The sequence below is a fragment of the Rattus norvegicus genome, chromosome 2 (assembly GCF_021556685.1).
Source record: "Rattus norvegicus strain SHRSP/BbbUtx chromosome 2, alternate assembly SHRSP_T2T, whole genome shotgun sequence".
Lineage (NCBI taxonomy): Eukaryota > Metazoa > Chordata > Mammalia > Rodentia > Muridae > Rattus > Rattus norvegicus.
This window is the reverse complement of record NC_141535.1, coordinates 140,905,879-140,929,471: the sequence shown is the minus strand read 5'-3', so window position 1 is coordinate 140,929,471 and position 23,593 is coordinate 140,905,879. Positions and strand designations below refer to the sequence as shown.

The 23,593-nt window shown below is 42.7% G+C and overlaps 1 protein-coding gene across 14 annotated transcripts in view; it reads right to left on the bottom strand.

The window, feature by feature from the left end:
- The window catches only part of Dclk1 (doublecortin-like kinase 1), a 289,435-nt gene that overhangs the window by 34,901 nt on the left and 230,941 nt on the right, over nucleotides 1-23,593 (bottom strand). For 10 of the 14 annotated variants that reach the window (XM_087635511.1, XM_087635501.1, XM_087635520.1 and 7 more), the window contains 7 exon segments: nucleotides 23,122-23,230; nucleotides 16,544-16,601; nucleotides 16,001-16,120; nucleotides 14,047-14,193; nucleotides 3,154-3,287; nucleotides 1,228-1,305; nucleotides 777-873 (listed from right to left, as the gene is read on the bottom strand). In XM_087635511.1, the coding sequence (XP_087491637.1) occupies nucleotides 777-873; nucleotides 1,228-1,305; nucleotides 3,154-3,287; nucleotides 14,047-14,193; nucleotides 16,001-16,120; nucleotides 16,544-16,601; nucleotides 23,122-23,230 (743 nt within the window). 14 annotated transcript variants of the gene reach the window in all.

Sequence of the window (23,593 nt, the reverse complement as noted above, 5' to 3'; positions counted from 1 at the left end):
TAAATGGGCAAAAGTCAGGGACTGGAGAGGTGGCTCAGGAGTTAAAAACACTGGCTGCTCTTACAGAGGACCTGGGTTCAGTTCCCAGCATCCACAAATCCAATTCCAGGCAAACACACACATGCATAAAATAGATTTGTAAAAATGGACAAAACTTCTAGCCTTCAGAGAATTGTCATTCCAGTGGGAGAGTTTGGAAATTAATTGCATAAATGAGATTTGATTTCCTACCTACATATGTTTATTTAGGTAGAGGATATAGGTGAACAGTTATATGATAATGAAGGAGAGACATGAGGGCTCATCTTCTGGTTTTTCATTCGTTTGTTTTGTTTTTTTGTTTTTTGTTTTTTGTTTTTTTGAGATCAAGAACACCTGTGGTAGAAAAGTAGAGGAGGAGGACAAAGCCAGGGGGACAAGGTGAGGAGGATTAGGTGAGTCAGGTAAAAGTTAAGGGCAACAGTTGAAAACAGTGGCCAGTAGTGGCTTCACTGAGAGGGTGACATTAAATCAAAACCCACGCAGGGCAAACAATAATTCTGTGTAGAAATCCGAAATGCTGAGGAGTGGCAATAGGGTGATGGCTCCAGGACAAGCAGTTTTTGGAATGATTGAGCCCTGAGGCCTGTAAAATCTTGGGACACCCAGTAATTCTACTTACATGTGCCCTGACGTCACACTTGTGTCTAGTCTCTTTGTATACGCTGATTTAATGAGAGTCAACACTTTCATTACAGCACCTGGATCCAAGGAACAGGGACACAACAGACCCCTACCTTAGCAGAATCTGACACATTGTCCCAATACGGAGATGGAAAGTCCACTTGGCCCATCAAGATCTGGTCAAAAAGCACCTCCTGGTCATCCCCACTTCTGTGCAGACAAACAACAAGAGAAGCGTAGCTGAATGCCTGTTCATCACACCTCCTGCCATTTTGTGCATCAGAGCCATCTTGTACCCTTAAAGGTGCATAGTGTACTTTTTAAAAGCCTCTGAAAATGAGACCATTTTGGCAAATTAACAAAGAATAAGGTTGAAGACTATGTGAGGAAGATTTATGGAAAGCATGCAAATTAGCCCACATTATGGAAAATAAGAATGGTAATCCCAAGCGGGGCTCTTGAGGTCTCTGATGCTGCAGGCTGTGTTGTGTGAGAAGGGCAGATAGGTCACTCAGAGAATAGGGACACGATTTGTTGTGCTGAATAAAAGATTGCTGCCCGTACCCACGGAATGGAGGGAAACCACACAACAGGATATAAGTGATCACGCCAGCTGCCCAGATGTCCACCTTGAGGCCATATCTGAAAAAAAAGAAGTGATGTTATAGTTAGCAAAGTCAGCCAGGACAAATTATGCAGCTAAAATGCACGACTCTTCTACTGCAAGTCCAATGAGACCAAACAAACCTTTATAAAATCTGACAACTAAACTCAGACTACCAGAGAGTGCTGTCCTCATAGCAGGACATGCTATACAAGCTGCCAAAGGAGGTTGGCGACCAACAGCTCTACCCGGCTGCGATGCCCATGAACCACAGCCATGATCAGCTTGTCCGGTGCAGCGGTGGCACTCCTACCTTACTGGTGACCAGCAGCTCTTTAATTGGATTTAAGTCCTGATCAACAGGATAGAAATCATGCCAGCTACCTAGGGCTAGTGAAGTCATGGAGAGAACCCATTACTGACACTTAACTAAGTCAGAACAATTCCTAACTGCATTCTAATTACTTGTCCTTGTGTCTACCTTTCATTGAAGACATTTCTCCTTGCAACAGAGACAGAGACCGGTGCAGAAAATCACAACGTGAACGGAACAGCAGGTCATGGGATGACCAGATCTAATGGATTCTTAGACAAATCATGCACCCAAAGCTCAGGTAACATCGTGAAAGAAGAAGAAAAATTGTAAGAGCCAGAGGTCCAGGAAATCTGCTATGTGAGTCTCCTAGATTTTGACCAGGAGGCTTCACCCATGATCCCTCGACAATAGGGTCACCTGAACGAGACCTGGATAATGGGAAACAGACGTTTCTTATGGGAGACAAATTGTATGTTGGTTCTAGCTGTAGACAAAGAACTATAGGTAACTGAGAATACCGAAATCTGAGAGGAGAATTAGTCTTCCCGAGGGATGGGTACCTTTTGGTGTGTGTGTGTGTGTGTGTGTGTGTGTGTGTGTGTGTGTGTGTGTGTGTGTGTGTGTGTGAGAGAGAGAGAGAGAGAGAGAGAGAGAGAGATAATAACAACAAAATAGAGCCATTGATTACAGAGGGGATGGAAGAATGAGAGGGGCTGGAAGGAAGAAGGGGAAGGGGGAACATAATATATTTTAACTTTTTAAAAGTTATGTAAATTGCTTCTTCACCTTTTGGCTAAGATCACACGTAAAAGTTAAGTAAAAATGACATCACCTAAAAAGTATATCTGCAAAAGGGAAACAAAGCAACATAGCACTGAAAGGTTGGGGCTCAGCGGTTGAAAGCTATGGTTGCTTTGCAGAGGTTTCCAGGTTCGGTTCCCAGTAGCTACACAACAGCCCTTCCCATCTGAGGCAGAGACTGACATTCATTTCACTCTGCACAAACACCAGCAAAAATCCAGTAGCCGGTCCTCAGAGGCTCAGGATGTTTGTTTCCCCTAGAGGAGTAATAGTGCTCACTCTCTCTAAGATGACTAAAATAGGGTCAGGACATAGAGCTAGCTGAGAAAAATGACCAAGGCGACTTTATTACAGGATACTGCAGTGTCCTACTGCATTAACTGGTTTAACTACTACTGCTGCATGTTTGTCCACTTATCTGGACATTTATTAGAAATTTTATGGTTAATAGCTGTTTTACCTTTAACAAAGACCAAACGTGAGCTTTAAACAAAATGACAGTCATTGGCATTGAAAGACAGAGGAAATTGGCTGAACAGGTAAGAGTAAAGGAGGGAGGAGGGAAAGAGAGGGGGCAGATTCTGCTCAAGTGGGACAGCTTTTTTTTTTTTTTTGGTTCTTTTTTTTTTTTCAGAGCTGGGGACCGAACCCAGGGCCTTGCGCTTCCTAGGCAAGCGCTCTACCACTGAGCTAAATCCCCAACCCTGTGGGACAGCTTTTTAATGATTCATATTCTTTTGTGAGTCCTAAAGTCCAGGGGAGCACTCACCCAGTCTCTGCAATGATTTCTGGAGCCACATAAGTTGGGGTGCCACAGACTGTGTACAGGGGGCCATCGACAATTGTGGCCAGGCCAAAGTCACCCAACTTGAGTGACTTACTGCCATCCTGGTGCTCATACACCTGAAAGAAAAGTTAGAAGGCTTAAGTGTCATAAAGCCAAGAGTGCTACAGTTTACATTTAATGTAAATGAAGCAACGAAAGTCCAGGCAATTGTGCAAGGGCAGCGTCCAGGAGCACATCCTGGGTTCATTGCAACATTAGAAGCAATGAAGGAATGGCAAGTGGAAATGTGCTGATCAAACAATGAGGGTGTTCATACAATAGGATGTAGATGCTCACAAAAATGGCAATGTCGGGGCTGGGGAGATGACTCGGTGGGCAAAGGTGCTTGCCACCAAACCTGATGACATAAGTTTCATCCCAGGACCTGTATGGCACATACACACACAGACACACAGACACACAGACACACAGACACACAGACACACACACACTTCCACCTGCAAACATACACTCACACACACAAACACACACTTTCACACACAAATATGCACACTCACTCACACACACATACTTCCACACGCAAACATACACTCATACACACAAACACACACTTTCACACACACAAATACACACACTCACTCACACACACACTCACACACACACACACAGTAAGTAAATGTAGAACAAATCGAAATGGGAATGTAGAGTCATATTTATTGGATTATACTTGGGAAGTGAAGGGCTTCAGGGTGGTTTGTAGAACATGTCCATTAAAAATACACATAAGACCAGAGCTTCCAGGGACTAAGCCACTACCTAAAGACTATACATGGACTGACCTTGGACTCTGACCCCATAGGTAGCAATGAATATCCTAGTAAGAGCACCAGTGGAAGGGGAAGCCCTGGGTCCTGCTAAGACTGAACCCCCAGTGAACTAGACTGTTGGGGGGAGGGGGACAATGGGGGGAGGGTGGGGAGGGGAACACCGATAAGAAAGGGGAGGGGGGAGGGGGATGTTTGCCCGGAAACTGGGAAAGGGAATAACACTCGAAATGTATATAAGAAATACTCAAGTTAATAATAAAAAATAAAATAAAATAAAATAAAAGTGACCAGAAGAAAAAAAAAAAGAAAAATAAACCTATGTTCTTTGGGAAAAAAAAATACACATAAGGACCAAACTCTGAAATAGCACAGTGCTGACATTTCTCCCTTTGCTTATCTGCATTTGATATTTTCCACAAAAAGCAGCTCAGAAAGCCTCTAGCTTCAAATCTACCAGTCATGAAAATAGTTACTTCATTTCCACATGAGAGACTATTTAATCACGCCACCCTTCAGTAGTAGAACAAAACATTCACATGGATATTAAAATTCTTATTTTTAGTGCCCCAGACTTCCAACAAGATCTATTTATATTTCTATTAATAATTGAAAAGCATGTTAATATTTCATGTCACCTGTGGCAATTCAGAAAGATTTATTGGGTGTGGAATTAGCACTCGGTCAGCTTTCCTTATTGAGGCAGTGGGTCTCCAGTCTTCTACCCAACAAGGCAAACAAGCAGTCTTATGACTCTCAGGCAAATACGGAAGCTCCATTAATGCTAGCCTGAGACCAACCTGAAAGCCTATGCTTTTAAAAGCAGCCCGAACAACTTCATTGATTTCAAAGGACAAAAGGGCATGCAGAATTCTGCAGGTGCCCTATCCTGAAATCCATAAGATGAAGACGGTCACAATACAACCCTGTTTCCAGATTGCAAGAGATCCTCCAAAGAAATGGTTAAGTTTTCCACATTCATCAAAATAATTTCCCCAGCAAGTCGAGGTTTGCATGTTCCCTGTTATGAGCTTATGATCTCTGCTACTTGCTGAAGCTGGATGGGCCCCTTGCACAGCAAGACGCATTTCCAAGTATCAGGAGCACTGCTACTGTGCGTGTTGCATCATTCTGCTTTTGCATACCACCGAAGCATTCGGGCAGATGCTTGGCCAGCTTGGCTGCAGCATCTGCAATGACCAATTGGAGATGACTGTTTTGGCAAAGGCAGATCTACTTCTCTGTAGAGACTGGTTTTTTCTGCATGGAAATGATTTGTCTCCATCTGTGCGCACTCATAATGTGGACTCATTGTCTCTAGGGTTCTGGATCCTCATCAAGTTTGGGTTGCCCTTGGGTAGGTATCCAAAGTCTTAGACTTGCGGTTGGACTGCTAGGGCAAAAGCAGCCACGTGTCCAGTTGTCCTCTGGGGTGGAGGACTCTCTTGTCTACTTAACGGAGCAACTGTGCAAGTTTTAGTATTTTTGAGGCACCAGCGCTGTGAAAGGCTATACTGTCCTCAGCCTAAATGTTCTCTAGTCAGCTTAAACTTTATCGTGCCTGCCATTCTGTTCATGCAAACAATAAGCAAATGTTTTTCATGAAAGGAAATCTGAGATGGGAATGTGGAGATTGGCTGTCTAGTTCATTTCCCATGTAGACCAGAGCTGTTTACCTCCTGAATTCCATTTTGGTATCAATAACTTTTCTAAATTGCAAAACGCCCTCTTGCTTTGATGTTCTGTGGGGTCTGAGCATTCAGGACGTGTACTTTGTGAGGCAGAGCAGAGTTTGATATATTCAGCCCCATTTATACAGGAAGCTTCCCACCCCTAAACACAGTATCTGTATCACTGAACGTTATTCAAAAGTTTGACAAAACCAGATGTTGGAGGACCCAGTCACCAGAGGCCTGTTGTGGTTCTAAATATGACCCTGTAACTTCCTCACGGGAAGGGAGTTACTAATGATTGCCATTTTAATAGGAATTCTGTCTAACCACATATAAATTATATTTAATATGGATGAACGATATAGTCCAAGGCAAGGAAAATGTAAGGACCAGGGTTCAACCCTCAGCATGGCAAAAGGCCAACAGGCAAAAGAAAAAGAAACTACAAAACGCTGCATAAAAATATTGAGTTATCCTTTAAAATATCAATACTTCCCTAAATGGCATTTAAAGATATTGAAACTATAACTGTACATTCCTTTCTTACTTCTTCAGTCACATACATGTGCAACACCCTCCCCAACATTTTCAATATTTGGAAATTGTGTGATAGAATTTTCATGAGTGTAAAGAAACTCAAGTTATGTGAAGGCGGTTACATACAAAGAGCTTAGAGACAAAGGCCACGCCCATGTAACCGAAAACCTTTCAAGACACGAGCCTTCTGCAAATGCTTCAACAAAACGTTTTTGCAGGTGAGTGAATATATGCCTGGGTCTCTAGTTTGGAATTCTGTTTAACTTATTGCTGGGCAGGGCAGGAAACAAGGCTGCTTCAGGGCTTTTCCCTGTCAACACTGTGGTTGAAGGAGGAGGATATGCCAGTTTGTTCTCTTCCATGGGAGCTCTCCTTTCTTACACGGCGTACGGTGCCCTCTAACAAATGGGGCTCATCAGGGGTGTGGGTGTTAACCATAGGACACTCATCCTTACCTCTCACTGCAGATACTGTGGGCAGGCCCGTGAGCCAGTGAGGCAACTCACGCATATAAATAATATTTGCTTTTTGTTTGTTTGTGGTGCATGTGTGCTTATGTGCACCACACACATTCCCAAAACTATCTTTGCACAATATTTCCAGGGCAGCTTTAAAGTCACGTGGAACCAAGATTTTAATTAAAAGTTAGAAAGCATGAAAGTTGCTCACAAATTCTCATTTAAGATGCAAGTCCCAGGGTTGGAGAAATGGCTCAGTCATTAAAACCACTTTCTGTTTTCCCAGAGGACCCAAGTTCAGTCCCTAGCACACATATCTTGTGGTTAAAACTTGTAACTCCAGCTCCCAGGGATGTGACACCCTCTTCTGGCCCCCATGGCTCGTCTGAACACACATGCTTAGAAATAAAATTTTAAAGTTGCTCATGAGCGTCACAAAATAAAATACAAATTTATTTAACAACAACAACGACAGCTCTCAGCCTGGATTCTGAGGTTTTGTTTGGGCAGCTCTTCAAATCTCCGCCATTTTCCCCAACTGGTATTAGGCTGTAAGTATAGGCCCCGACACCCAAACTCACTGAGCTGGGTTCTGGCTGAGGGAGAGCGTTTTGCCACTACTGTATGTTAAAGCCTCTATAAAACATGACCCACACGTTTAGTGGGAGCACATTAATTGTCAGTCAAGGAGTTCGCAACATGAGGTATAATTTAATGTTCATCCCAGGCCCCTTAAATACCATAGCTGTTCCCCCACATTTTAAACACCGAGGGGCTATTAAAAAGATGGGGATTAGTGCAAATTACCCAGCATGTAGTGCTCTCACTGTTTTAACTAAGCAATAAAACTGTGTAATTGTACAACACTAATTGAATGCAGCTACACATAATTGTGGGCTGCCATATGTATCCTATTACCATAAAGACTGTCAGTGTTTTTGTAAGCTAGCCTTGTGATCATTGCAGATGGCTACAGTCAGAGAAGTTGTTCTCTTGGGTTTATTATATGGCCATAAAGACATCTCACGACTTGACAGACTAAATGTGTCAAATGACAACGATTATGAGAAAGGTTTCAATTAGAAGTTGAGGACATGCCCTATTGGGGATCAATATACTGCAAGTTCAGCATATAGATTTGGAGGGTGCTGGTGTTTGTTTTTAAAAGTGGTTTGTGTGTGTGTGTGTATGTGTGTGTGTATATGTGTGTGTGTATGTGTGTGTATGCATGTGTGTGTATGTGTGTGTATGTGTGTGTATGCATGTGTGTGTATGTGTGTATGTATGTGTGTGTGTATGTATGTATGTGTGTGTATGTGTGTATGTGTGTGTGTATGCATGTGTGTGTGTATGTGTGTGTGTGTCCTTTTGTGTAATCTGGAGTCTTGCGCTGCCTGTGCCTTGCTGAACAGGAGAGAGCTGTGCATGTGCTGGCTCCCCTTGGATGGGAAGCTGAGACCATTTGGAAAAGTTTTTTGAAAAAAAATTAATATATACTCATAAAACTGCAGCAGTGACCATAAAATATGAAAATTCTCAGATAACCTGAGCCTGGTCAAGTGGTTTCTGAGATTTTCTTACAGGGGGAGGAAAAGCTGACTAGTAAAACAGATGTGTCAGACTCCGCACAGTTCTCAGACTTACTGCAAACTCAAGGCTGGCCCTGCTGAAATAGTGGCCCAGGAACTGCTAGTCACCACGGAAATAGTTTTCACAGAGGGGCTCAGTAGGAGCTAATAATGATCTCGCCAAATAGACTTGACAAAGTGGCGTGAAATGGACAAAGCTGTGAGAAGGGGTCAGTTTACCTTTTATTATATATGGAGTCACTTTAAAAAGAGGATAATCCCCCAAAAAGCCATGGCAATTGGGGGGGGGTAAAGCCCTCACAATGCTTCTTAAGAAATGGGTTGAATTTTAATCTTTAATCCTTAAGAAAGAAAGGAGAATAACACTTAAGTGGGGAATTATTTTGCAAAATGCAGTTTATAGCTGCAATCTTACTATGTTAAACTTCTTGGGGCTAATGCAAATTAAAAAAAATATTTCCTCATGTCAAATATTTCAGAAACCACAAGTTAAGCAAAATAATGAAGTTGATAACAACTTGATATAGGCCAGGCAGCAGTAAGCAACGGGATAGATTTCAATATTAAGAGAAATAAAATCTGTTGTTTAAGCATGTCACGGGTGGTACCCGGGAAGAGAAAGATGTGAACGGAAACCCCAGGAAACCCGACTCTCACTCCCAATTTAAAATCATCATGAAGTTATCTAACACAGGGTCCATGCAGCTGCAGGGGCACATTCCAGATCCTAGGAACAGCATATTTGCCCAAACCAAGGGAAGTTAATATTACAGCAATTCTAAAAAAATTTTCATTATGTTTTGGTCACACAATTAATAGCTCATATATCATTGTGGAAAAAATATTAGGAAAGTCAGATGACTATAAACGAAAGTCACTTTGTCCATGGCCTCTAGGGTGTCTCTCACTGTACTCACTGTCTCTTAACAGTGCTAAGAATCTGGTAAGAATCTCACATCTAAATGGATTTAACTGGGGAATTATCTCTTGAGTCTAGTGTTGTCTTGAATGGAACCTAAGGTCACAAAGTACAATGGACCCTGACCAAGGATGAGTGATCTATTGAGTACAGTGAGAAGGGGATTGTGGGGCTGGGCATTCAGGCAGGGGCGTCTGAGAGAGAGTTCCCTACCAAGAGAGGCAGATTCTCAGGAAAACTGCCTTTATCTTCAGGGTACTATGGAGTTAGAAAGAAAAAAAAATGGTTTTAAGCTTATACATTAAAAAAATAATCTGTTTACTTTATGGCCTAATAAAAACATTGATTTAGTTATATTTTTGCCAATAAAGACTAAATTTTGTGAGGTGACTTCTCTATGTAGTTTTTTAAAGACCCGTCACTTCTGGAAGAGACAGAAGGTAGGTGTGACCGATGTGTTCTGTTGCCAAGGCTTTTTGCCATCTGCTGGACACTCCTAAGAACTTCATGCTTTAGGTTCTTTTCCATTAAAAAAAATTTTTTTTTATTGTTTGACAATTTCATACACGTACATAATGTGTTTTGACCAAACCCACCTCCTATCACCTCTTCTTTAAATTTTTCCCCTACCCAACCCCTACTTTCCCCCGCCAACTTCATGTGTTCTTTTCTGAAAACCTATGGAGTCCACTTACTGATACCTGTAGTGCATGGGTGTAGGGTAAAGTCTACTGATGCATTTGACTTCCCAGGACCTACATCACCAAATAAAACTGGTTGTTTACGCAAGCAGTCACCGACTGCCAAAAGCTCCTAAGGTAGGGGTGGATCTCACGAGCCCATTGCATGCTGGGATTTTGGCTGGCTTGGTCGGGTGCAGATCTTGTGCATGGAGTCCCAGCCACTGTGTGCGCATGTGTGCAATGGCCCTATCATGTCCAAGAAATAGATTTCATAGCTTTTGATTTTAAAATAGTCCCTTTACTCATAATCTGTCTTTTAGCGTATATGCATACTACTCTCGATGCAGGAGTGAGGCTGGGGAATTACTGTACCTGCTCTGCCCTCAGACAGGTTTGTACTGGAGCAAAGGTGGTATTTCTACATGACTGAGGGTTGAGAAATGGTCTGAGCCCCTCTGCCCTTCATTCTTTAATGAAGCACTGCACATTCTCACGCTTGTCTCGCCCACTCTGTCACCCGTCTGTCACCCATCCATTTGATTATTATGTACCGGGTCTGATAACCCATGAAGGACTTGGAGGAAAATGTTAAAGTTGATGAAAAAAATAAATCTGTAAGTTGTGTTCTTCCTGGGCAGTTCTCACCTAGAGTGTGACAGGACACACTGCAATAGGGGGGACCATGCTTTCTCCCTCAAATACCTCGACCTTAGCAACACTTAAATCTGTCATTTGCATAATCAGTGCAGAGCTTTAAAACTATGCTACATTTTAATATTTGTGCTGTGAGACTTAAAAGTAAAATAGGTCCAGAATTCTGTACACCCAATTATACTACATAAAATGATATCTGTAATATATACATATATATATATATATATGTATATATATATATATATATATATATATATATATATATATATATATATATCCCTGTGCTAACTAAAAACTCTTAATCAAACATCTAACCAGTGAAGGACTTGTTACCAATGTAACAATCCAGGAGGATTTGGAGATCTCTCAAGGAAAGAGTAAAGCAGAGTGTGGAGTGAGGCATTTGTATTTGCTAAGCTTTCTTGTAGGGAGTAAATAGATTCAAGTTTTTATACTAACTTTACTGTGACACTTTCCCCAAAATAATCTCATAGATCTATGTTTTGTTGCAAAACAGAAAAAGAAAGTATCTGGGTGAATAGTAGAAATTTGAAAGCACCATCAATAAAAGATTAAAAATATGACTTTTTCCCGTGTAGGATGGTACTGTGAGGTGGTTTTAATTTTTTGGCTACATCTAAAAGGGAAATAAAAAGCAAAGAACCTGATTGTTCTGTATCTCTTTGTCTCCATAAAATCCCTGCGAAGGAGGCTTGGAGAAATTAAAGGGCTTGTTCAAGTTTCCGAAATGAGACAGCATCAGAGCAGGCCCTGCAGACTAAACTCCGAGTGGGTGAGCATTATGTGTTCCGATTCCCATGGAAAGTTGAATAGCATTTCAAATCAAGAAGGATCTCATGGGTAATCCTGCCAAATGTGCTCTGGTTTTATATGTATTCTGTGATAGACTTATCCCTCAAAAATATACCAACTCACAAACATACAATAGCAAGTGAATCTATTAGTTTCTTGTTTACATATAAAAAAACTATTATGACTGGCTGCAAGTTTCTTTATATACTTCTTTAAATCCAGGGGAGAAAAAGAGGAGAGCGTATATATATATTTACTTTATGTTTCATTTAAGTTAAAGTATGTTCCGACGAGCAGGGTGTTTAAAAATACCCTGCAAATTTATAATCTCAAAATAAGAGCACACTGATGTCTAATCATAGGAGGTATTTGCAGAGCTAGATAACGGTCTGGTATGGAACAGATAAACAATGGATGCCTCAAGACTGTGCAGTGGAGGGAAATGAAGCCTTATTGTCTAATCACTGGGGCTTGGAGCATAGAGAAGTTACTAACAAAGCCCCACTTGTGAGCCCGTTCCCAGGAGGCTCTGCTACATGAAGCAGGATACAGCAGTAATGGAGTAATGACTGCGGATGACAGAAAATTGCTGCAGTTCATGGAGGCAGCTATGCAGAAGAGAGTGTTTAGGCTGTTTGCAGAGATTTGGAATTTGAGGTGCAATTAAGTCAGACCTCTGCCATTTGACCTCAGCGGCTTGCATGAGCCAGAGGCTACAAGATTACCAATGTAATTGCAATGAGCTAATTGTGTGCATATTTATTTCTTGAATGCCCGTCTTTGATGATTGAATGTCAACTCCATGAAGGAATGTGTCTAGTTCCATGGCATGGGACCTGGCCCACAGTGGCTCTTGATTAGTCTCTCCCTAACTCAGAGTGCAGTGAAGTCTGGGGGCTTTGCGAGTCAGAATTCACTTGAGAGCTTGAGTTTTATACATGTATATTATTTTATAACCTTGGGCAAGTCATTTAAATTCTAGGTACCCAGTTTCTTGACCTATGGATTGGAGGAGTTACTCCTTATGGTGACTGGAGGTTTTAAACAAGGCACTGGGATTTTAAAAGGCCCCTCATGCAAGGCTGAACCTGTGATTCTCTACAGTGGCCTCATCACCTTTCATTTGTGAAGTAGGAGCTAAGATATTTTATTTATTTTATTTTTGAGACAGAGTCTCACTATATTTCTCTGGCTGTTCTAGAACTCACAAAGTAGACCTGGCTGGCCTTCAACCCCCAGAGATCTCCCTGCCTCTACCTCCCTGATGCTGGCATTGAAGGTGTGTGCTCTGCTTGGCACACATGCATTCTGACTGCTCAGTCAGCTGCCTGTAGTGGGCATTTCTGCACCCTGCCACCAGACAGCAATTTCTACATTAATGACCAGAAATCTGTGTTTTAAATATGTCCAGAAAAGGGAAAAAAGGAGAGAGAGAGAAAGAAAAAAAAGGAAAAAAATCATTTTGGGGTGAATGGGTGAAAAATCACTTTTATTTATAATTAAGTTTCTAGCCCGAAGAATCAGTAAAATTTATGCTACCCCATGTTTCCCAGTAGCTTCTTCTGCCTGATTTCTGCTTCCATCCAGACTACCTGTACAGCAAGTAGGCCTGGGAAGGGCCCTCATTTGTTGGCATGGAGAACCCAGACAAGGAAATTATAAACAGCAAAGCAAATGAGTATAAAGAGAAGAAAGACACCAGGGCTTTAGGGCTTTCCTTGGCTTTGTTTTGTTTAGACAAGGTCAAATAGCCCAGGCTGGCCTTGAACTCCCTATGTAGTCAAAGATGACTTTCAACATCCGGTCATCTTGTTTTTCTACCAACCAAGTGCTGTCGTTATTGGCTTGTGCCAAGAACCCCCAGTTTTATTCAGCACTGGACCAGAACTCTTGACTTCATGAATGCTAGGTCAACACTTTACCAACTGAGCCAGTGCCAGCCACTAGCTATTTTCTAAGCTCTGTTTTCTTCATGATTGTTTTTGCACTGAGGTGATAATATCTACTTCTTCCAGTTCAGTTTGCTTTGGTTTTAGACTGTATCATCAAGATGCAAAACTAGGATAGTAAAGGAAATTCTGGTGGGTGGGGACATGGCTCAGTAAGTAAAGGGCTTGGATCCTCAGCACCTACATAAAAGCTAGGTTTGGTCACACATGCCTGCAATCCCAGAACAGGGGAGGCAAAGACAGGCAGAAACTGGGGATTTGCTCCTGGTAGCTCAGCTGGACTTGCTGAATTGGTAAGGGTGAGTCCTGGTTTCAGTGAGAAACTCTGTCATAGAAAGTAAGGTGGAATCTAGAAAGGAAGTCACTGTATGTATCACTAGAGAAGGACCTCAAGTCATTGTCAAACATGCCCATGTCTGTTCACACGTGCAGACGTATGCATGAGCGCCCTCCCCTCCAAACACAAGGGTCTCCTTCTCTTATGGTAGAAGAATACACGTGCAGCTGTGGAAATGACCCCAGTCACTATTGTATCCTAGTCAGCCTTTGTTTTTCAGAACGTTGTTCCCATGCTTGAGCCTGAAATGTATTCACTAAGAAGTCTGGTGCTCTTGAGGGTATGTGAGCTATCACAGATCACCTTAAAGAGAGACTGAGCACAGTGGAAATGAGCCCAAGGGGCTCATTTAAAAAGTTAAAAAGAAAGAAAAGGCAGACATTTTCATTCATTAGGGAGGGCTTGGGAGTCAAGATGCCTCGGATGGCTTTCCTCTTACCAGCAGGTTCTCTGGCTTGATGTCACGATGGACGATGTTCAGGCTGTGCAGGTATTTAATGGCACTGGCCAGGTTGTACAGCATCCCACTGGCATCCCGCTCTGTGTATTTGCTAGTGGAAGTGATGGCATCGAAAAGGTCTCCACCCTGGAAGAGAGCAGCTGGCTGAGTGGGATATTGACAGATGGACGGATAGGCTGTCCGTGGAGGGGACCCACAAGTCCAAAAGGATATAAAGAATAGACCAGAACTTGGGCCTCCTAAGGGCTTTCTCTGCTACTGTCTTTCAAAAGACCAAAGACCCGTTGGGGATGTCTCTCCTCAGTGTGAAAGATATTGACATTTTCCCCTGAGCTTAAAAAAGTGCAGAGTGGTGGGATCTGGCAGCAGACATGTGGTTCTTTCCAGGCAAGAGGAGGTGGATCTGGTTCCCAGCTGAGAAGCCTTATGTGGGGGACTCTGGTGACACGTGCTACCTGTCACACACCAACTGCTAGCTGAGGTGCAAACGCATAGTCCTAAAACTCCCCCAGGTAATTCTGCATTCCCACTTTTAACAGAATGTTCTTGTGCCTTTGAAATTATTAAGACACGTGTGAAACACGCACTCTCTTTCTCTCCTTCTCTCTCTCTTTGATCTGCTACATTTAGCTCTCTTGAAGTGGGTGTTGAGCTTTCTTCTTCAATAATATGTTTCTCTGGAAGAAATGGAAAATGGGAACCACAACTTGTTCTAAAGACAAGAAAGACAAGGGGAGAGGAAGGGGAAGATGGCAGAGAATGCCAAAGAGAGTCTTCTGGGTCTATTATTCCTCTGATCTTTTGTTTCCCTGATTTCTTTTTAATTTATTACTCCTTGATCAAACAGTGATTTGGGGCTCAACATACAAGGTGCATGTATTTGAAGTCCTTCCAGAGCTTGGGTGTGCTTTACTAAAAATATCTTTCTTGAATATTGACCATGCAGCAGCACAGCTCACAGCCTGAATAAGTTCCTAGGTCACTATATAGTGACCACTTTGATTTCCCCTTTCAAAACAGCAAAACCCAAACATAGTCCTGTAGGCTGTCAGGTTTCAGGTTTCCCAAACCATGCCGGCCTCTCTGTCCCCTGTGCAATTTCCTCCCTGAAAACCTCTCTCACTATTGGGCAAGCAGTGGTTCCTCCATGAACAAATGTTTTCTCCTCTATTCCTGTTTTTCTCCAAGACAGTGTGTCACACAGGTATGAAATTTGTTTCTGAGCCACAGGAGGAGGTGGAATATTATCTATGGTCTACTGCCCTTGCTCCCCCTCCCTAGTTATACAGCAGGATATATATGTCTGTGTGTGAGAGTATGGAAAGACCTGAGTGCTGTCCTGGTCGTGTAGGCTCAGGCCTCAAGACAGTTCTTTCTGGCTAAGACATGACACTCACTCTCTCCCCCAGCTGAGGCAACTTAGTTATACAGAGAGAATTCATGAAGGCTGCTCAGTGCAATAATGACTCTGCTGTAGCCATCTGATCAACATCCAGTTCACAATCAGACTGGGATCCGTCACCAAATACCCCTATTTCCTATCCCTAAATTAACCTATTCTCACCTCCCCACAAAATCAGCCTACAGGGAGCTGACCAATAAAAATACAAAAATATGGGGATAATCATTCTTTTAACAGTGCACAGCAGGGCAGCAGGAATGCATTGAAGCTGTTGGTTTACAGAGCAATGCTACAGTGGTGAAATTCTATTTGGTCAGCCAGAGACAATATAGTTTACAAGGTGATTAAAATAATGATTTTATAATAAAATGTGTACATAAAAATTGGAACAAATTAAACTATTTCTCTTTGATCGAATGATAGTTTAACAGTTTGACCACAACAACACTGACATGCTTGGTCATCCCCAGCCTCAAATATGACAACAGTAGGGTTTTTTTTTTTGAAAAGAAAGAAAAATGAAATCCACACCTTTACTAACTCCATTACAAGATATAGTTCAGTCGGCACATCCATCTCTTCAATCAGGAGAACAATGTTCGGATGCTTCACTCTCCTTAAGATGGAGACCTCGTTTTGGATCATGTGTTCCTGTACAGGGGAGAAATCATTTTAACAGACACAAAATGTCTGAGGGACTAACTCAAGGTAGTACAACAACCTGAAAATAGGGGAGCTGTATCTTGGTGAAATGTAACAGTATTCTGAAGACCCTAAGATAATTAAACTCGAGACCCACTATGACAATTAAAATTTCCTATAAAGCAACAGAATAAATCTCAGATAACAAAAATAAGAGAAGACAATAAAGCAAGCAAAAATAAGGGGGAAAATCGAATCAAACCATTCCTGCTACATTTATTCCAGGAATAGTTACAAAATCATATATTCTTCTAAACTTATGACATTCTGTTCCATCAAAATGCGCCTCTTTGGCTGAACTGTGTTAAGAAGCTGCTTTCTGTTTTTCTACCCTTGGAACACGAGCACCACAGGAGTTAACTTGGTACGCACTTTGCCTCGGCATTTACTTTTCTTGATAATTTTCAGGGCATACTCCCGAGCAGTCGACCTGCAAAAGGAAATTTTTAAAAGTAAAACTTAATTTTTAATCAATTGACTTCTTTGGTTGGGGGTTATTGAGTTATTTTCTTGCCCATAGGCTTCAGTGTTTCTACTTTTGGAAGGGCTCCTTTCTTTCTGTACACAGATGCATGTAGATGTCTATGGGCTCACCCCATCTGAGGGCAATGGATGTGCTAGCACAGACAGATCTAGAGCCATGTTGTACAGAAAGCACAGCCACTGTGGCTGCTCAAGCCATGCTGAGCTGCTGCGCTGGATTCAACCTCCTCAACACTCATTTACTTATTTTCCTTACCCCTGCCTCACACAGGGTCTCCCTACACAGCCCAGGCTGGCCTCAAACTGATGATCCTCTTCCATGAGCTACCCAAGTGTTGGGAATATAAGTGTGATCTATTGAGTCCAGCACCTCAGTTTTCCTCAGAGTTCTCTCTCCACTAAGGTGGCTACGAAAGCTGTCTTAAGAGCTCTTAAGGCCACCTTGAAGACTCCTGGGAAGTTGTAGATGTCCATAGTGTCATAGGCTGAGAGTGAATTGCTGAAGAACCCAAGAGGGACAAGGCTCAAAGAGGATAGAGAAGAATGAAACCATTTCTGGAGCTTCCTGGGAGCTACTGGGCCCTTTGTGGCTGTCACTCAGGAGGAAAGGACGGTTAAGGTCCTCACGGCAAAGATCATGTCCTGTTTCTCAGAGCCCGAGCTTTCCATACAACCATTACATGGTATCTCCTGCCCTGATGGGTGTGGGAGAGCTGTCCCCTGGTTATACATGCTAATATGAACCAGCTTATCTGAGATATTCTAGCACTAAATCTAAGGGCACGGCTATTGACAGAGGACAAGACACATAGGAGATTGGGCTAAACCACAATGTCTAAAGCACAAGCTTTCATTTCTGGTACCAATAGAGCCTAGCCTTTTACTCACAGATAAAGTCACCTATCTGGATCCAAATGGTTGTGATTGGAATGAGTCAGATAAAAGACAAATTTTAAAAAAGGGAATTTTAAGGTCTTTAGTTTGATGATTACAATGGGATCCTCACATATGCTAAGAGCAAAGAGATGGGTTTTTTTTAAGACAAATTAAGAAACCAACTGTTTAAATATTGGTTTCATGGTCATTTTAAAAATTAGTAACATACCATTTCAAAAAATACTTCTGTTACTCACAGGTCCCAGCATTGGAAACACTCAGTAAACCTTACTTTGTTATGATTAAGTCTGAGGAGTAAAACCAGAAGAGGTAATGCTTCTGGAGCCCCTTTTCTCTACTAGAACGTTGGTCTTTGGATGGGGTGAGGTAAGCCTCTTTGCTTTGGGATGCTTGTCCTGGAATGTGGGTGCTCAGGGGAGTCCACACTACCCTAATTCCACGAGAACGTGGATGCATAAGCCTAATGGTTCCCTTCTTTCCCACATCGCATTACTGATCCTTAAAATCTGCCAGGATGGGGGAAGGAGCAAGTCACGCCTCAGGAAAATGTAGGATTTGGATGCTCTATGTCCCATAGAAACCCCAGACCATCAGTAATGAGGTGTGGTTGAGACAGAGAAGACACACCTTGGAAAGAGGTGAGGCAGGCTACTTGGCATTAGACAGTGAAGAGGTGGCACCAAACATGAATGAGAATAGAGAGTTCTTTTAGAAGCTTTGGTTGAGTAAGATCACAAGGCCCTTTCAAAGGACTCCTCAAGAAACTGCCGAAGACTTTGTAAGTTTGAAAATAGATCATCAAGAGGAAAACTAAAGGCTGGAGGCCTTCTGGATAAATCATGTCTCTGACCAGACTCTCTGAGCAAATTTCCACTCTGTGCTTAGAAGATTTAGTCTTGAGCTGTGGGTTCTATGCTGCAGCAGCACTGCCTAGGCCTAGAAGGCAAGGATGGAGCTGTGCAGCGCTCCAAGACCACCTCACTTTCCACACAACAGTGAGAAGGCAGCCATGTTGGTGAGAAGTGAGTTCCTCAGCTGTAGGATTCTCCTGAGTGATGCTAAGGTCTTCTATAGCCATGGCTGGCGTGGAGTCTGAGAATGTGGAATTTATCTCTACGGGCAGGAAGCTGCCCTTGAACCGGTGACAGGGTTGTCTACCAAAGGGCCAGGATCTTAGATTCTGTCCCAAGCCTACCACTCAGGGGGAGACAAAAGCAAGTGTGGGTGGTGGCCTCAGGACGCACTAAGAAGTATGTCACCTTTCTAGCTAGAACACTTTATAACACAGTCAAATATTCTACCAAATTTACTTGTATCTTATATCAGAAAACACACCCCATAGAGGGTCACTAAGTTTAATACCACAATAATTTTTTCTTGAGTTTTTAGGAGCAGAACCATAGTTACTTAATAATAACCATTAATTAATTCAAGTATGTGTTTCTAGGAGTAGTTGGTATTTAAAACTGGGCCTCAACGCCCATTGTAAACCACAATGGTAGCCATGCTAAGGAATACTTTACCCAAAATAACCAACTTGATTTAAGGCATATAAATCGAGGAAAACAATTCTGGATGTCTGGCTTGCTGATAGCAACACAGGCCATTTGTTTGTCTGTTCCTGGCATTGCATTCTCGACCTTTCATGGAACTCTCTAGGCCACAGTGAGAGCAGCAGTAACAGAATTCTGTCTTTGTCTTCATCTAGGGCAAATAAATTGGCAAGGTCACCTTCCCATTAAATACACCCTCAGCTTGGACCCAAGTACAAGTTTTCTGATTGGACTTAAAGCCTCTTCACAAGATGGAGCCTATGCCTGACAGTCATCAGGGTCAAGAATGTGATAGGGAAGAACCCGCCACTATTACTCTGCTAATGAGTATTAAATAATATTAATTTACTCCTAATGGTTTTGATTATACTTGTAGGTTACTGCACATTTGAACCATCATCTGAGAAGATCCTTACTGTTGTTGGTTACTGACACTGAGACTCACAATTGGTCAAGGTGTCCAGAGTGACATCAGATGCTTAGCCCTAAATGGGCTATCACATCATACCCTCCTCCCAAGGGTCAGGGATCACTGTGGAAGAGGTGGTGGGAAGACCAGAAGAACCAGAGGTGGTGAATGACCGAAGGGAAGCATGAATTTACAGTAGTTATGGCATTGTTCACAAGATCTGCATAAGCTCAAGCCAGATGAAATGCCAGCATGGAGAAGGGGTGAGCATAGGATGTTCACTCCTGGATGAGGAGCTGTTGTAATTGACAGCTTCTGAGAAAAGGAGGAGTTAGTTTTCTTTAAGGGTGTGGCTCTGGCAGCTTTAACACACTCCAGGAAGTAGCCACAGGCCTAAGAGTTACGAGATGGCATTAATGGGACTCAATGGACTTAAAAACGAATTGAGAACACCACATTGGATGTCAGAGGGATCTGGGAGGACAAAGGAGAGAAGGAATATGACCAAAGACAATGTGTGAAAGTGTCAAAGAATTTATAACAATATTTTTGAAAATCTCAACTGCTCAAACAGTGCTGTGCTAGCAAAGAATATGCTAGAAGGCACACAGAAAAGGCCCGTGTCACTCGGCGACTGTGCCTGTTGCCTGTGGTGGTGTATTATAGCAGAGAAGGAGCATCTTTACCCTTGTTGATACACACTCATCCCCCAAAACAAAGCAGAATGTACCCACAAGCAGCATGTGCCGTTCGTGGCATTCTTAGCTGGCGTTTATTTTCTTGGATCTCTGTAAAATATTAAAAGAATGTTTCATAATATCTCTGGGGAGAGAGGGCATCAGCCATATGTCCTTGCTCAGCAGGAGCTAGATGCTGACACTTTCAGAGCAATCTGGTATTTAGACTCTGAAGTTTCACACCGTGAGCCCAGGATGTGAACGCATGTAAAGTGAGCACAGCTAAGTGAGAAAGAAAAGGGGGGAAGGGAGAGGGGAGGGAGGGGGAAAGAGAGAGAGAGAGAGAGAGAGAGAGAGAGAGAGAGAGAGAGAGAGAGAGAGAATGAATTCTCAGTGGAGAAGTAGCAACTGTGAGAAGGCTAGGATCCTAGGACTGAGATACCATCCTGGTCCAGAACCAGCTAGAACAAACAGTAACTGGTCTGTTGAGGTTTGGTCTTTTGCTATGTAGTGTATTGAAATGCTAAGTACTGGCCCTCAGAGCCTCGTTGTTCCCAGGGAGTCCACACATACAATGTGACCTTGCTTCTTAATTTAAAACTTTTGGTTAAATAAAGATGCTAACAGCTAATAGTTGGGCAGAAGAGACATAGGTAGGGTTGTGAGGTTCCTGGGCTTGGGTGGAGGGAGAACCACAGGGAGGGAGAGGGAAGGTAGGGAGAGGAGGAAGCTGCCATGGGGTAGGTGAATCATAAGAACATAGCCTCGAGGAGTAAAGAGCTACCCAGATAGAACATGTCAAGTTATGACCTTATAGCTTGGGGTCACTGATGGGAAAGTAGACTCCAACTGCATGGAGTGTAAATATGTGCCCAGCTCTAGTGCTGACTGAGGCTTCTTATAAATGTAAAGGTTGTGTGTCTTTTATCTGGGAACAGAATAATCAACAGTGGGGTAGAAGCCCTTGATTGAGATTAAAAATTAATGATAATGGTGATGAGGCTAGCAAATGAAGGCCATGCCAGTCTGCCAAAATGAGAGACGTTCTACTTAGGGGAAAGATGTGTGTATGTGTGTGTGTGTGTGTGTGTGTGTGTGTGTGTGTGTGTGTGTGTGTGTGGTGTATCTGTGGGTTTGTGTGTTTGTGTATGGATGTAATTGCATATATATGTAATATGTGCATGTGGAAGTAATTGTATACACACATATAATATAATATACATATATTATCTATAATATATTAGATATAATAGATTATATTATCTTACAGTATATGCCTTTCCTGATTCAATTTCTGTCTTATTTTACACTGAAAAGAGTGACTTTGGTATAGGTGAGTTCCTTCTTAGAATCTTATGGGGAGCCCTTTATTAGAAGCAGTGGGGTAGACAGACTTAGGTGTGTTTTGGGAAGCAAAGCTCTGATCTAAGTGTTTAGTAGATTTAGGGAACCTCAATAGTTAATTTCTTCAGTCTATCTTTTTTATAAAATGGGGGTAGCAATGTTGACACATTGAATCAATGTAATTCAATGGGTTACTCTCATTTAAGGACCACGAATGGATAGATACTCAGTAAATATTGCTTAGTCCTGTTTCAGCAGGGGTGGAGCCGGAGATGATAAAGGAAGGTTTTCTGTGTCTGGCAGTCAGTCAGTTGAGAGTGATGTTCTGTGGGCAGGGGCTGCAGACTAAGGGAGAGGAGGGGAGGTTTTCATGCTACCATTACTCATTACTCTACCTACCTCATGCAGAGTAACATAGCAACAGTAGGTTGCTATGCTGTTGTGAGCACCCTAGTCCAGCTGGAATAATGAGGAGTGAAATCTGAGAGCTGCTGTATGAGGGCCACTTAGTGGGGGTTTTGCTCTATGGAATGAACTGTGCTGGGGTGCAGGGAGCACCTAGTAGGTGCTGTTTCAACTAAGAATCCGGGTATTGCATAATACCCTAGGCAGGCTTCCAGCTCTAAGTGGCTCAGAGCCATTCTTCTTTAGAAGACCCAGGCCTGGCTCTACTGTGCTACCCTGTCCTCATCTGTCTCCTGGCCCGAGGTACCCTCCCTGGGTAGTGGTATGAGATAGGACAGAGATAAAGGCTCCGGAATTTGAGGAGGGTCCAGCTCACTGGGAGTAGTGAAGAGGACTAGGGAATCAAAGATACTTCATTCAGGCCAGCCTCCAGAGAACCAGAGGGATCCCCTCAAAAGAGCTAAACGCCTCCAGCACAGGTGTGAGAAGACGACGGCTGTCCAGTTCTGAACATAAGTAACTGCCCAGAAAAGAACTCAGAGTCTGACACTGAGAGGAAGTTTGAGGTCACTTCCGTTTGGGCTGATGCGGTATTTGTTGTCACTTCTCTACTTGGTAGCCACCAGCCACCCTTGAGCAGTCATCATGAACCTGCGAATAAACCGGGCATAGAGCATGCCTGAAATCCTAACACCTAGAAGGCAGAGGGAGGAGGGTGGTGAGTTTGAGGACAGCTTGAAATGACCTTGACTCTAAACCCACAGGGTCTGTCGTCTATCCACGTGAAGACCATTTCACAGATCATATTCCATTTCTATAGGCTCAGCACGCATGCGTTTCAAAACCTTTCAAGGTTATTGTGCTGTACCTTTTATGACAGTAGATAACAGAGATCCAATCCTATACATGAACACTCCTGAAGAGATGTACATGAGGAGGTCTTCAAAACGACTTCTCCAGAAAATAATATAAAAACTTTACCCTGACAGAACTGGAAAGTTTTCCTAAACACACTAAGTAAAATTCAAAGTCTTCCTATGGAGTCTTTAAGACTCCATCCCATTTTTACAGTCTGTTTTAGGTGGCTTTTCTTTATTAACTTAAGCCATATGTGCCTCTGTCTGAAAGCATGGAAGACAAGTGTTTCCTTTAGCTCACCACTCGGACCGGCCCCCCACTCACCTCTCTATACATTCCTTGACAACAGCGAAATTTCCATCTCCTATTGTTCTCCCGACTTTGTATCTCTCTGTTATTGTGGCAGGAATCTGGAAACCTTCGTCGGACTCTTCTGAAAGAATCATTAGTGTGTCTTTATTGATGCAGAAGGGGACGCAGAGGCTGTGTTTAAGATACATTTTTAACCGTCTTCTCACAGACTGGAACTGATTCAGAAGTACGGCAGGCAGTCCTCCCCCACAGCTCCCCCTGGCAGGCTCATACTGACTCAATGGTTTTTACCAAGGCAAACGATAAATTAAAAGAAAACCTGTCGACTCCACCTGGACCCATATCACTGCAACAACTGTTTCTGCTTCAGTGGGACTCAGAGAAGGAAATCCTGCACTTGAACTTCATGATAGCTTGATCAATAGCCCCCACTGAATACCCATTGTGTTCTGAGAAATGACATTTTTTGTGTACAGGGCAGAGG